This window comes from Salvelinus fontinalis, chromosome 23, assembly GCF_029448725.1.
Source record: "Salvelinus fontinalis isolate EN_2023a chromosome 23, ASM2944872v1, whole genome shotgun sequence".
NCBI lineage: Eukaryota > Metazoa > Chordata > Actinopteri > Salmoniformes > Salmonidae > Salvelinus > Salvelinus fontinalis.
In genome coordinates this window covers 41,106,103-41,121,725 of record NC_074687.1, presented here as the reverse complement: position 1 = coordinate 41,121,725, position 15,623 = coordinate 41,106,103, and the positions used below count along the sequence as shown (strand labels likewise).

General features: G+C 41.5%; 1 protein-coding gene across 3 annotated transcripts in view; it reads left to right on the top strand.

Annotated features, from left to right (window-relative positions):
- Nucleotides 1–15,623, top strand: part of LOC129821337 (polypeptide N-acetylgalactosaminyltransferase 13) — a 61,214-nt gene that overhangs the window by 21,598 nt on the left and 23,993 nt on the right. For all 3 annotated transcript variants that reach the window (XM_055878910.1, XM_055878909.1, XM_055878908.1), the window contains exons 4-9: nt 3,064–3,230; nt 3,613–3,820; nt 5,408–5,578; nt 9,792–9,909; nt 10,009–10,189; nt 14,464–14,603. In XM_055878910.1, coding sequence (XP_055734885.1) covers nt 3,064–3,230; nt 3,613–3,820; nt 5,408–5,578; nt 9,792–9,909; nt 10,009–10,189; nt 14,464–14,603 — 985 coding nt within the window. The remainder of the gene's footprint in view (nt 1–3,063; nt 3,231–3,612; nt 3,821–5,407; nt 5,579–9,791; nt 9,910–10,008; nt 10,190–14,463; nt 14,604–15,623) is intronic.

The following is a 15,623-nucleotide window of genomic DNA, read 5'->3' as shown; positions in this document are numbered from 1 at the left end:
GCTCTAACATTTTATATGAAAAGTGATCACAAAAAAAGGAACATTTTCGATATATGTGAACACTGCACGCACTCCATTTCACACATGTACCAGGATTGTGCTAAGTTTAATGCTGGGTAGATTTAGCTAATTATGAATTCCACTTTAATGAGCTAGTCATACGGTATATTTAAGCAATAAGGCACCTCAGGGGTTTGTGGTATATGGCCAGTATAAAAGGGCTGTATCCAGGCACTCCGTTTTGCGTCGTGCGTAAGAACAGCCTTTAGCCGTGGTATATTGGCCATATACCACAAACCCCTGAGGTGCCTTGTTGCTATTGTAAACTGGTTACCAACATGTTTTGTCATACCCGTGGTATACGGTTTGACATACCACAGATATCAGCCAATCTGCATTCAGGGTTGGAACCACCCAGTTTATAATGAGGAATTTGTACAATATGGAGAGCGAACGAACAATAGATCTAGATCTGCTGTCTATTGATTTTATTTCACCCCAAGAGAGTGCCAAGCTGCAGAATCGTATTAATTGCATCTCAAAATCCTCCTCAAACTCGCCAGTACACCTTGGAACGTTATTAAAGAAATCCACTTGGCAAGACTGTGAGAGAGAGATATTGTCGTGGGGTGTAATAGGCAGTGGTTGAAAGAAATAAGATGATCGCTCAGTGGCTAGTAGCTAGCTACCCTGGTGCTCCCATTCTGTCAGTCTGTCCTGTCACCCGTAGTGGGGTGAATGGGATAAACCTACTGTCCGCTCCAATCGCCTGTCGCCTCCTGTCACCTCCCACCTCCAACCCGGCTGCTTCCTCTCTATCTTTAATGCACCCTCCTCATACTTTATTTAACATTACAATCTACACTACATGACAGGCTTGCCCTGCCTTTGGTCTGTATCTCTGGGAGTATGTGACTGCGTCCCAAATGGCACCCTATTCCCTACAGTGCCTTTGTAAAGTATTCATATCCCTTGACTTTGTCCACATTTTGTTGTGTTACAGCCTACAAACAAAACCCCAATAATGACAAAGTGAAAACATGTTATTACATTCTTTTTTTTTTTTGGAATGAAATACAAAAATATCTCATTTTAAGCATCTTTGTCAGTGATTACAGCTGTGAGTCTTTCTGGGTAAGTCTCTAAGAGCTTTCCACATCTGGATTGTACAAGATTTTCCCATTATTCTTCAAGCTCTGTCAAATTGGTTGTTGATCTTTGCTGGACAACCATGTTGAGGTCTTACCATAGATTTTCAAGTAGATTTAAGTCGAAGCTGTAGCTAGGCCACTCCAGTGTAGATTTGGCCTTGTATTTTAGGTTATTGTCCTGCTGAAAGGTGAATTCATCTCCCAGTGTCTGGTGGAAAGCAGACTGAACCCGGTTTTCATCTAGGATTTTGTCTAGGTTTTATTATCCCAAAAAACTCCCCAGTCCTTAACGATTACAAGCAGCCACCACTGTGCTCGAAAATATGGAGTGTTCTCAGTAATCTATTGGATTTGCCCCAAATATAACACTTTGTATTCAAGACAAAAAGTGAATTGCTTTGCTACATGTTTTGCAATATTACTTTAATGGCTTGTTGCAGACAGGATGCATGTTTTGAATATTTGTATTCTGTACAGGCTTCCTTCTTTTCACTCAGTCATTTAGGTTAGTATTGTGGAGTAACTACAATATTGTTGATCCACCCTCAGTTTTCTCCTATCACAGCCATTCAACTCTGTAACTGTTTTAAAGTCACCATTGGCCTCATGGTGGAATCCCAGAGCAGTTTATTTTTTTATTTCTACCCATCTACCAATTGGTGCCCTTCTTTGTGAAGCATTGGAAAACCTCCCTGGTCTTTGTGGTTGAATCTGTGTTTGAAATTCACTGCTCAACTGTGGGACCTTACAGATAATTGTATGTGTGGGTTACAGAGATGAGGTAGTCATTCAAAAATCATGTTAAACTTTATTATTGCACACAGAGTGAGTCCATGCAACTTATTATGTGACTTGTTAAGCACATTTTTACTCCTGAACTTATTTAGGCTTGCCATGACAAAGGGGTTGAATACTTATTGACACAAGATATTTCAGCTTTTCATTTTTAATTAATTAGTAAAAAAATTCAATAAACACAATTCCACTTTGACATGATGGGGTATTATGTGTATGTCAGTGACCAAAAATGGCAGTGTAATCTGTTTTAAATTCAGGCTGTAACACAACAAAATGTGGGAAAAGTGAAGGGGTGTGAATACTTTCTGAAGGCACTGTATGTTGGCCCTGGTCAGAAGTAGTGTCCTATATAAGGAATAAGGTGCCATTTGGGACACAGTCTCTGTGTGTGGAGCAGCATGCCATTTAGCACAGCACAGTGTTCAAATCAAATCACATTTTATTGGTCACATACACATGTTTAGCGGATGTTATTGCAGGTGTAGCGAAATGCTACAATTTCACAACAATACACACACATTTTAAGTAAAGGAATGGAATTAACAATTTATAAATATTTGGATGAGCAATGTCAGAACGGCATAGACTAAAATACATATAGATATAGAATAGAATACAATATATACATATGAAATAAGTAGTGCAAAATATGTAAACACTATTAAAGTGACTAGTGTTCCAATTATTAAAGTGGTCAGTGATTTCAAGTCTATGTATATAGGGCAGCAGTCTCTAAGGTGCTATATTCATGTAATTTCTGCTGAGATGAGCTTTTAAATGAATAGTCATTGAATCAATAACTGGAAATCTATGGGCAAAGCTAGCATGTCATTGTGCTAACGTCTAGAAGCGATGCACCCTTGCCACCACTGCTGAAAAAAATCCTAGGGGAAACACTGGTGCAGCATATACTAAGTCTTGTCAACTTTGGCTTTGTTTGAAAGCAGTTCATTTTGTTACAATGCTCTGAGGTAAATGTCAGCCACATATATTTTACATCCACACGCATGTCACACAACTGTGCTCACTGTTGATAGAACTCTACTCTAGACAAGCATCAGGAGTAGCAGCATATTTGACCTCTCAACCAGAGCTCTTGTTGTCTGTCCATCAGTTGCAAGACGAAGGTGTACGCGGACGATCTCCCCAACACCAGTATAGTGATCGTGTTCCACAACGAGGCGTGGAGCACCCTGCTCCGCACCGTCCACAGTGTCATCAACCGCTCGCCACGCCACCTGCTGCAGGAGATCCTGCTGGTGGACGACGCCAGTGAGAGAGGTACTGAAGCTGGGTGCAACCTAAACCATCAACTAACTGGCTTCACTGAGTTTAAAGGGTCACTCTGGGATTAATACATGCAGTTCTTAGTATTGTGTGATAATATCTACCACATTAAATGTGGTAGATACAAAGTTTGAAAGACAAATCGGCCCTTTGTAAATGAATAGGAAAAACAACACTGCGCAATGAAGATCTATGGGAGTTTGAAACAAGTCTGTTTAACCATGCGATTCTTTGTATTGAAGGATAATAATATACCACATTTGAAAGAAAATCGGCCCTTGCCTTGATAACTGTGAATGAATGCGGAAAAACACCAAACGATTAAGTTATTTCGGCGTTTGAAACATGTCCTCTCTGATGTGTCCTCTTCTGTCAGACTTCTTGGGAAAGAAGCTAGAGAACTATGCTCGGACCCTGGAGGTTCCCGTGCGGGTCCTGCGGATGGAGCAGCGAACGGGGCTGATCCGGGCCAGGCTGAGGGGGGCAGCTGCCACGCGGGGACAGGTCATCACCTTCCTGGACGCCCACTGTGAATGCACAGTGGGCTGGCTGGAGCCTCTGCTGGCCAGGATCAAAGAGGACCGGTAAGGAGCTTCACCATCACCCCTCTCGATGTAAATGGAACACACGGTACTGGATAGACATTGGGGTGCTGCTGCACAAAGCAGATCATCTCTGCTCTGTTCTCTTCCCGCTGCCTCAGTGAGATGCTAACTCATTAGCATTCCGCTTGTCTTCTGTGTCATCTGAAAACTGATCTGACGTTAATGGTAGAACACTAGCTCGACTTTATAGCAGACAACGACACCAATGCCCGTGACAGCTCTGTGCCCCTTTTCAAAGGCAGCCATAGCTGAGTGGCAGATTGTTTTGTCACAATGCTGTCTGTCGCTTCTTTATCCCGTAGTAGATAGAGTAGAATGTGATTGCACTGAGTCAGTTGATGATGGCTATTTTAAGTGACAGTAGGGTTTAAATCCTATTATTTGGAATCGTGGGTATTTTAATGAAGTACTGGTGTGATTATTCTAATCCTGTTTCAGGATTGCACTTGCTTGTTCGGTGGGTGAAGGGTTCCTTCTACATAAAAGGGAAACATTGTAGATGGACTGAAAATGTATTTGCCCCTCCCCCCTTATCTCTCTTATCTGGTGTCAGGCATCTACCCATTTTGCCTCAGGTGCCAGGCAGAAATTAGTTTTGTATTACCGAGGAGATTATATTATAGAGCCATTACACTTTTATAACCCTGCACGTTTATTGATGTGTAAAAGTATGTGCAGGAGCATAAAAGTGCACAAACACTGATTAGATTTAGACCAGGAAGTGAAGTGGATGCTGAGTGAAGGGGATGCGTTGAATGAATTCCCTGCAGCACCTAGAGGATGAGTCCCAAATGGCACCCTATTTCCCTACGTAGTATACTACTTCTGACCAAAGCCCTATGGGCCCTGGTCAAAAGTAGTGCACTAGGGAATAGGGTGCCATTTGAGACGCAACCTTAAGGTTGCCTTCAGCTTTACTGTAAAACTCCTACTGAAGCAAACAGTCTGAGGCCATATATCCATACTGTATTGTCATTGTCAACATAATCAACATGCATATATTCCATTTCCTTTGACTGTAAGTAGCTTCCCACTGAAGCAATATGTTACCTCCGGTCAGTGTTGTTATCCTAATGGATATGTTTATAATGAGTATGGACCAGCCGATGATTTACTAATATTGAAATAAACTCATAATGAAGCTGGGGATAATGCCTGTAGAAATACATGGTCAGCAGTTAGCTATTTGTCTCGGCGCTCACCTGAAGAATGAACAGTTATGGCACCATTAGCTTTGTAAATTATTTATTCATTTATTATTTATTTTGTGGATGAATTAATGCTGTTGGCTCTGCCAGCCAAGCAGTTTAATATAACCAGACGTGGAATATTGTTAATGGGAATAACACAAAGTTTTGGGGTTTAAGGGAAGAAAGTGAATTAATTGTCGAGACTGCACAGTTCTACAAAGTAATTTTCTGAAGTTGATTCCACATGTCATTTATCTAGGGCTTTCTTTCACTATTTCCTGTAAAATGAATGCTTTCGATTTCTCCGTGGTTGTTTAGGCTGTCAATGTATTTCTTGTCAAATGAATACCTTATCTTTCTCTGCATGGTTGTTTAGGAGATCTGTGGTATGTCCTATAATCGATGTGATCAGCGACGAGACGTTTGAATACATGGCAGGCTCAGACATGACCTACGGAGGATTCAACTGGAAGCTGAATTTCCGTTGGTACCCCGTGCCTCAGAGAGAGATGGACAGGCGCAAAGGGGACAGGACATTACCACTCAGGTACACACAAGACGCATACTGTATATGCCTTTATCTGTGCCCGAGTTGAAATGAGTTTATTTGGCACCCTATTCCCTTTATAGTGCCCTACTTTTGTAAAAGTAGGGCACTATAAAGCAGGGGTGCTCAACTCTTACCCTACGAGGTCCGGACCCTGCTGGTCTACCTGACAATTAATTGCACACACCTGGTGTCCCAGGTCTAAATCAGTCCCTGATTAGAGGGGAGCAATAACAAAATGTAGTGGAGGACAGTAACATTAAAGACCCGTTTACTGAAAAGACTCGTAAGACAACACATATTCGCTCTAGCGTTATCATTTCAGCTGAGAGTAGGTTGTTTGTCGTGCTGGGAAGTCGCAGAGCTGACATCATTGGTGTGGATTTCTTTAGAAGCCCTCTTCTCGAATAGCTGTTAAAGCTGCATCATTTGGAGATAGAGATAGATTGCATTTCTGTGAAGTACTGACTTAGCTGCGAGGTGAATGTTTTTATATGTTTTTGTTTTGTTATTTGATACAGATATAGTTGTAGTTTCGTGGTGTAGCTAGTTTCATTTTGGAATACAAAAAAATACATCAATGGAGCTGGTGCTGCAAAAAATATTGACAAACCTCTCCATCAATGATATTTTATTGGACAGAGCAACAACGTGGTATGATGATGGTGTCCCTCAGTGCTTCAGAAATCCGATTTTCATTGTCTTAAAAGAAGATAGTCATCTCCAAGCCCCTAGCTGTGTCTGTCTGCTTCTCTTTAGCAGAATGAAAATGGCAGAGAGTGTATCAAACAATGAAATAGTCATTTTGCATTGAGATTGTCAGTCTAGGTCAGGTTTTTTGTGTGTGAAATGGTAGTGTCCAAAGTGCACATTTGTTTGAAAAAGAGCTAGGCAATTAATCATGTCTTGCAGTCTTATTTCCAAAGCAAATTAAAGCAGAGTTTCTGTCCCCAGACATTTTTTTAATTATTTTAAAATTATTTTTTTATTTAACCAGGTAGGCCAGTTGAGAACAAGTTCTCATTTACAACTGCGACCTGGCCAAGATAAAGCAAAGCAGTGCAACACAAACAACAACACAGAGCTACACATGGAATTAACAAACATACAGTCAATAACACAATAGAAAAAGTATATATACAGTGTGTGCAAATAGCGTAAGGAGGTAAGGCAATAAATAGGCCAATAGTAGCGAAGTAATTGCAATTTAGCAAATTAACACTGGAGTGATAGATGTGCAGATGATGATGTGCAAGTAGAAATACTGGTGTGCAAAAGAGCAGAAAAAGTAAATAAAACAATATGGGGATGAGATAGGTAGTTGGATGGGCTGTTTACAGACGGGCTGTGTACAGCTGCAGCGATCGGTAAGCTGCTCAGATAGCTGATGCTTAAAGTTAGTGAGGGAGATATGAGTCTCCAACTTCAGCGATTTTTGCAATTCGTTCCAGTCATTGGCACCAGATAACTGGAAGGAAAGGTGGCCAAACGAGGTGTTGGCTTTGGGGATGACCAGTGAGATATACCTGCTGGAGCGCGTGCTACGAGTGGGTGTTGTAATGGTGACCAGTGAGCTGAGAAAAGGCGAAGCTTAAGCTAGCAAAGACTTATAGATGACCTGGAGCCAGTGGGTCTGGCAACGAATATGTAGCGAGGGCCAGCCGACGAGAGCATACAGGTCGCAGTGGTGGGTGGTATATGGGGCTTTGGTGACAAAACAGATGGCACTGTGATAGACTGCATCCAGTTTGCTGAGTAGAGTGTTGGAGGCTATTTTGTAAATGACATCGCCAAAGTCGAGGATTGGTAGGATACTCAGTTTTACGAGGGTATGTTTGGCAGCGTGAGTGAAGGATGCTTTATTGCGAATTAGGAAGCTGATTCTAGATTTCATTTTGGATTGGAGATGCTTAATGTGAGTCTGGAAGGAGATTTTACAGTCTAGCAGACACCTAGGTATTTGTAGTTGTCCACATATTCTATGTCAGAACCGTCCAAAGTAGTTTTGCTAGTCGGGCGGGCGGGTGCGGGCAGCGATGGGTTGAAAAGCATGCATTTCATTTTACTAGCGTTTAACCTGTTTGGGGTGCAAGCCCGACCTCGGACCGAAAATGACAACAGCTGCAGAGCGCGAAATTCAAAATCTATTTTTTAAAAATATTTAACTTTTACACATTAACAAGTCCAATACAGCATTTGAAAGATAAACATCTTGTCAATCCAGCCAACATGTCCGATTTTTTAAATGTTTTACAGAGAAAACACCACATATATTTATGTTAGCTCACCACCAAATACAAAAGTGGACAGACACGTATGAATTATGATTATGAAGTATGAATTATGATTGAAGTAGCATGCACAACCAACCGAAATAAACTAAAACCAACCTAAAGAGCCCAGAAAAAACGACCTCAGATGACAGTCATATAACATGTTACACAATAAATCTATGTTTTGTTCATAAAAAGTGCATATTTTAGCTATAAATCTGTTTTACATTGATGCTACCCAAAAATGCTAATACATAGCTACAGTCTGAATCCAGCCGGGAGTAGCCAGAGAAAATACATACACCAACGTCGGCTACTAATTACACCTCATAAAACATTTCAGAAAAACATATGGTGGATAACTAATGAAAGACAGATATCTTGTGAATACAGACAACATTTCCGATTTTTGAAGTGTTTTACAGCGAAAACACAATATATCGTTATATTAGCTAACATCATAAGCTAGCATAAGGCAGCATTGATTCTAGTCAAGCGCTAGCCTAGCATAGTTAGCAGCGTTAGCATTCAACAGTTCGACATATATATGAAAAAGCATCCCAAATTGGGTCTTATCTTTCTTGGTACTCCATCAGAATGTTGTAACGGGGTCCAATGTCCAGTAGAGTCTTTAGTTGGGTTCCAGAACGAATGATTTCCCTCTTTGGTTAGCTAGCACGGTAGCATTGCTGCGCCAGAAAGCGTTTCTTCAAAAAATTCTTCCGTCGTTTCACATCTAAAGTCCAGAATAAATTGCAATAATATAATTAAAGTATATTGAAAAAACAACCTTTAGGATGATTTTGTGACATGTAGCAAATAATATCGTAGTCAGGCATCATATTCAAAGTTATCTACCTTGTTCCAGAAGCCGAGATCAAATTATCCTTCGCGCCCGGATTTTTATTTTAACTGCGCAGGTCTCACAAGAAGTTCTGTTATTCAGTCCAGGGACGAGATATTCGACCCCTTTCAATTCTCACTTCCGCATTACAGTCTGACGTACGCCTCTGACGTGTCCCTATGGTCCCAAGTCAAATGGCCTTTTATAGAGAAGGTCTTAAAGAGACACATCGCATTTTGGGAAACTCAATTCGGCTGGGAAAATGGCTGTAAAAATATTTCTGTTCGACTTAGAGAAACAATTCAAACCTTTTTAGAAACTACAGACTGTTATCTATCCAACAGTAGTAAATATATGCATATTGGAAAATAAAAAGTTTCTTAGGAGGCCGTTTGAAAATGTGCACACATTTTCCAGTTTTTTCAATATTCAGCGTGCAGCCATAACAGGTTATTAAGAGCAGTTGGAGGCCACGGAAGGAGTGTTGTATGGCATTGAAGCTCGTTTGGAGGTTTGTTAACACAGTGTCCAAAGAAGGGCCAGATGTATACAGAATGATGTCGTCTGCGTAGAGGTGGATCAAGGAATCACCCACAGCAAGAGCGACATCGTTGATATATACAGAGAAAAGAGTCGGCCCGAGAATTGAACCCTGTGGTACCCCCATAGAGACTGCCAGAGGTCCGGACTACAGGCCCTCATATTTGACACACTGAACTCTGAGAAGTAGTCGGTGTACAGGCTATCTGAGAAGTAGTTGGTGAACCAGGCGAGGCAGTCATTTGAGAAACCAAGGCTGTTGAGTCTGCCGATAAGAATACGGTGATTGACAGAGTCGAAAGCCTTGGCCAGGTCGATGAAGACGGCTGCACAGTACTGTCTTTTATCAAAGGCGGTTATGATATCGTTTAGTACCTTGAGCGTGGCTGAGGTGCACCCGTGACCAGCTGGGCATCCTGTCCATCAAACAATATTGTTCAGCAATATTACTTTATGATATTGATTATTTGTAAGCGGATCCGTTTCTCACTTTGTAAGATAGGTGTCTCTTGTAAAATGTGTTTCTTTATCCACTCTCATTGTTTTTCTCTTGCAGAACCCCTACTATGGCTGGAGGGTTATTCTCTATTGATCGGACATATTTTGAAGAAATTGGCACATACGATCCAGGGATGGACATTTGGGGCGGAGAGAACTTGGAGATGTCTTTCAGGGTGAGTGGTTAAGAATAGAGGGCTCTGCCGGGTTATTATGACAATGATTGTGTGTGTGTGTGTGTGACCACATGTGTGTGTGACCACTTGTATGTGCAGATCTGGCAGTGTGGCGGCTCGCTGGAGATTATAACATGTTCCCACGTGGGTCATGTGTTCCGGAAGGCCACCCCTTACAGCTTCCCTGGGGGCACGGGCCAAGTCATCAACAAGAACAACAGGCGATTGGCCGAGGTGTGGATGGACGGCTTCAAAGACTTCTTCTACATCATATCACCAGGTACGCTACCACGCTTCCGTTTTAACCTCTTGTCTCTCAGCGGGTGGGAATGCAAACCTGGGTTCAAATACTATTTGAAATGATTTAAAATACTTAAAATGGGATTGATGGACCCACTGGGCACAGACGTCAATTCAACGTCTATTCCATGTTGGAAACAATGTTGATTCAACGAGTGTGTGCCCAGTGGGGAGTTTCCTGGCGCAATGGAACCAATATAATTATTGGAAAATGTAAAACCCCGCCCACCTGGGACTCCAGGGAGACTAAAGCGATGTAAAATATTTCAAATAGTAGTTAAACCCAGGTCTGATGGAGTGGCAATGCATATGGTCTAGGTGTAAATCGCTCAGCTCCGAGCATGTACTTTAATTGTGAAATCAGCCTCTAGCTATCATGTTGGGTATAGACTGGTTGTTTTTTTAGCCAAAATAAACGATGTGTCAGCAGCGATGGGGCAAAACAGACTGGGTTGGCTAAGATTGTTGACATGTAGACTCCCAGCTAGCACATAATGTTCTGAGAACCATATGTATCGAGAACCATATGTATCTTAGAGCTTGGTGAGAGCGTGGTTGTCCTTTGGTTGTTTTGCATACAACCTTCCCACAACGTTCTGGGAATTGTGCAGGATGCCCAGCTCAATGATGGCATGTCACAATAGAAAATAAATGTGTTTGGATGATCAAAGCCTAAGCAAATGAATTTCCATGTGTCCTATCTGTGCTTGGAGTTCACAGTTAACCTAAGCTAGCAGTGTTATTAAGTCTTATTGAAACATGCTCTCAGAACGTTATTTAATTACCTTCAAATAACCTATAATATCCCATCTTATAATGTTAATTAAACCTCACAGGAAAACTTTCAGGGAACCATAGTAAAACTTTTTTAGATCCTCCCTGCAACCTAAAAATGCCTCGTTCCCAGAACAGGTGAAATGTTCCCTTCTGTTCCTAGAACAATTCAAAAACGTTCAGTTTTGCTCGTCAGGAAACGCACGTCTTAGTTCCCAGAACCAAAACTAAAACGTACAGTACGCTCCCACAACACCCAAGGAACCAAATGTTATAGCTGGGCTATATTTAGTCTCGAAATGTTTATTGAAAACATAAATACAGGTGCACAATGAGCGCTTGTTGTCTCATGCATTGTTACAGTTGTTGGTTAGCTAGCTAGAGAATTTGAGCCATATTAGAATAAACATGACATCAGTCAAAACAAGACAAGGTATCAATAACAATTATACAACGAGTTGAAAGGAGCCCACTACAATTCCCAATATGGCAGCTTCGTATCATTGTTGCTAGCTATTTGACCCTTCGGAATCGTAACAACATACGCCTTCCGGCCACATCAATGCGCGCGCAACCCGTCTATAAGTGTGTGGGTTCTGAAAATAGGCATCTCCTGTCGTTTTGCATTCACCTCGTGACTGTTATTATTCTGCTTACATGCATAGAATACATAGTATTGGCCTATATTGGTTAGTGTAGCCTCCTATACCAATACTATGCATGTAAGGCACCATAAGACCTATCGCTTGTCTTAGAGGAATATTTCACAGCCAATTCCTCATTACTGTATGTTTTTCAGGCCAGGGTCATTTCTCCTTTGTACTGTACGCCTTGAGCTCTGTAACTAGAGGATATGTAGCAAAATGGTTAGAAAGGGATGCAACCTGTACAGTATCTTATTAAAAAATATATATGTATATTCATTTTATATATTTGTTTGTTTTTGGTATTTTTTATTTTAGGGGGGGGGGGGGGGTAGATCCGCTTTCATATTGCGGGTAGATTGTAGCTTCCAGTACTGTATCTTGCTATATTTGACCTTCCTACTCTGGCTCACGTTGCTTCTCCTCCTGGTGTCATTGAGTCTCAAGTACAATATGTCTTCGCTCTACTGTTCTTTGCTTTCGTCTTCTGGTGAGTTTCTACGCTACTCTGGACGTGCCAAACAAGGCAGGGCATTGTGTTATGTTCACCTGCATTTCTCCACACTTTGATCTTTTATTCATTGGAATAGTGCTGTACTAAGTATCTTTCAAGATGTTCGACTGACGATTTCCGGAAATTGCGTTCACGCATTCAAGGGAGACTGTTGCTGTTTATGATCTCATGGGAAGCTCAGACAATGTTGTCCCCACAGCCTAGCGATGCAATACGATTGGCAAGAGATTGGCAGCTGAGTATCCAAGTAATGTTGGAGCCAAGTTATGAGATTAGATTTATGCAGTGCCTTGCCAATATCTAGTTACATTTTGCATGAAAGGCACCCTTTCCAGGTTTCCAGAATGCTCTTTAGTCTGTCTTCTGAGGAGTCAAGGGGGGCCCAGTACCCTAAGTGATTCCGGAAAAAGCATACTCGCAGTATCCGGTCGGCATTGAGTGTCTGCTCTTCCAGGATATAACGGGATGATCAGGTCAGGGCAGCTCCACTGTTAGTGTTTATCACAAATGGCACTCTATTCCCTTTATCAGGAGTGGACAAATGTTTTTTTGCTTCCGGGACCAAAAAAGGGCAGTTATTTGAAAATATATAGGTCCATTATCATTTCTACATCATTTCTATCTATTCTGAACAAAAATCTAAATGCAAAATGCAATTTTACTGAGTTACAGTTCATTTAAGGAAGTCAGTCAATTGAAATTAATGAATTAGGTCCTAATCTATGGATTTCACAAAACTGGGCAGGGTCGCAGCCATGGGTGGGCCTGGGAGGGCATAGGCCCACCCACTGGGGAGCCAGGCCCGGTCAATCAGTGAGTTTTCCCCCATGAAAGGGCTTTATTACTTCTCAGTTTCATCAGCTGTCCGGGTGGCTGGTCTCAGATGATCCCGCAAGTGAAGAAGCCTGATGTGGAGATCCTGGGCTGGCGTTTTTACACGTGGTTTGCGGTTGTGAGGCCGGTTGGACATACTGCCAAATTCTGTAAAACGACATTGGAGGCGGCTTATGGTAGAGAAATTAACATTAAATTCTCTGGCAACAGCTCTGGTGGACACTCACTTTTATTTGTATTGCTTTAAAAAAATTAAAATCTTATTAACACTTTGTTCTAGCTAGCTATTTGTGTAGGTAGCTATCAAGTAAACACAATGACATAGTAACTTGTTGACTTAACTCTAGAATGCCTACTTCAAGTGTTTTAGTACTAGTCTGTAATCTCAGGACTTAACCTATGCCTTTTTTTTTTTCAAAACTTGAGACATCTGTGGCATTGTGTTGTTTGACAAAAAACTGCACAGTGGCTTCTTATTGACCCCAGCACAAGGTGCACCTGTGTAATGATCATGCTGTTTAATCAGCTTCTTGATATGCCACACCTGTCAAGTGGATGGATAATTTTGGCAAATGAGAAATGCCCACTAACCGGGATGTAAACAAATTTGTGCACATAATTTGAGTGAAATAAGCTTTTTGTGCGTATGAAAAATTTCTGGAATCTTTTATTTCACCTCATAAAACATGGGACTTTACACTTTACATGTTGCATTTATATTTTTGTTCAGTGCATTCTTAGATGTTCAAGTGTGGCCTGGAGTGTTTTTTTAACCCAAAATAACATTTTGGCTTTTAAAAAAAAAATTCAAACCTCCCGCCTGTCGAATTGAATGGGCTTGCGGGCTCTTCTCTCAACAATGGTTATGCTGAAAATAAAACCGATGTTAGCACAGTCTCTTTAACCCTTTGCTGCAGTGGGCTAATAAAGGGTCAAGCAGGATGTTTTTTGGAAGTCTTAAATTGGGTGTGAGTCAATAATCTGGCACGGATTATTTGACTTTGTTGATACAATTATTAGTCATTCTCCAATAATTCACATTCCTCTAAGGATGGCACTTTGTGCTATAACAGCAAACATAACCTTGACAATTGAAGTGCAGGGCTTTTGATAATCTAGACTAGAAGCAGCCATTGAACATGTAATGATGGAGAGGGTCTCTCTAGTGTACAGCTTTGGCGGTGCAGTCAGACAATAGATACCGGAACACTAAATTCATTGGTATTGCAGCCACACCCACCAACCAAAAGGGTGTTGGGTGTAAGCAGTAAGGGTTCTTGTTGTCTTTTGCTGATATTTCAATGCATGTGTCTCTGTACTTGAACCAGGTGCTGTACGTATCAAGCATCTCAAAGTAGAAGTGCTAATCTAGGATCAGGTCCCCTCTGTCCATTCATTCTAATCGAAACGTCAAAACTGATCCTAGATCAGCACTACCAGTCTGACATGCTCGATACATATGGCCCCTGGTCTTGGTTTGTGTTGCAGGTGTGGCCCGGGTGGACTATGGAGATGTGTCCTCTCGTAAGACCCTACGTGAAGTTCTGCAGTGCAAACCCTTCTCCTGGTACCTGGAGAACATCTACCCCGACTCTCAGATCCCCAGGAGATACTACTCACTTGGTGAAGTATGAAGTCTTTCAGATACGAAGTCTTTCAGACAATAGCCTTCAGATCTGAAGTCTTTCAGATACTCCTCTCATGACCCTGGATAAATCCCTAATGGCACCCTATTCCCTATACAGTGTACTACTTTTAACATGGGCCCGTAGGGAATAGGGTGTCATTTTCAGTGCAGGTCATCCGTTTGATATCATAAGACTGTAGTCCTACTTCTCTTTAAAGTGAGTCAGAAGGACCTGGATATTCCAAACATTGAAACTGGACGATAAATAACCTAATGCGTTTGTTTAGTTGTGGTTTCAAACCCAAGCACAGGATAGAGTTGGCGAACAACATTCTAGCTAACAGGTTAGCACCAGGCAAAGAGAGGAATGGTCTTGATAACATACAGTATGCCAATAAAAAATGCCACGATTGATAGTGAGCATGTCAAATAATGTGACCGGTTGGGAGTTTGGAGAGATGAGGTTGTAATCCCCAAGTTGAATTCTGCTGAGGCTTGAGGATTTTACAGCCTGCATCCAATGTACTGCAGTAAAAGCTGTCTATGGCATGGAACTGCAGCAGCAGCACCCTGAGTCTTCCCTTCCCCTCTCCTACCCTCCCGTCGTCTGCTCCTTGATTGACTCACTCCATAGCACACATCCCACTTTTAACATCCCCAGTCATTAGCTTTTATATAATTTCATTAGGAACAATACCATTCCTGCATAGTAAGCAGGTTGTACAACACCTAGTGTATAGCCTAGGCTCTAGGAGTATATTAGTTAGATATTAGATGGCTCATTAAATAATAATTTGGGGTGGGAATTTGTGGGAATACTTAGATCACCACAGATTTATGTAGCCATTTGCTATGCTAAGCAAGGTCCCTAATTATGACTTACATCACTGGTGAAATATAGGCAATGAGTTTGGATTGCTTGTTTTATTGAACAGTAAATATTTAATTAGATTTGACATCTGGGCCACAGAGAAAAGACGCAGGTGCTTTTCATTTTGACACCTGGAAATGAAGTGGCAGT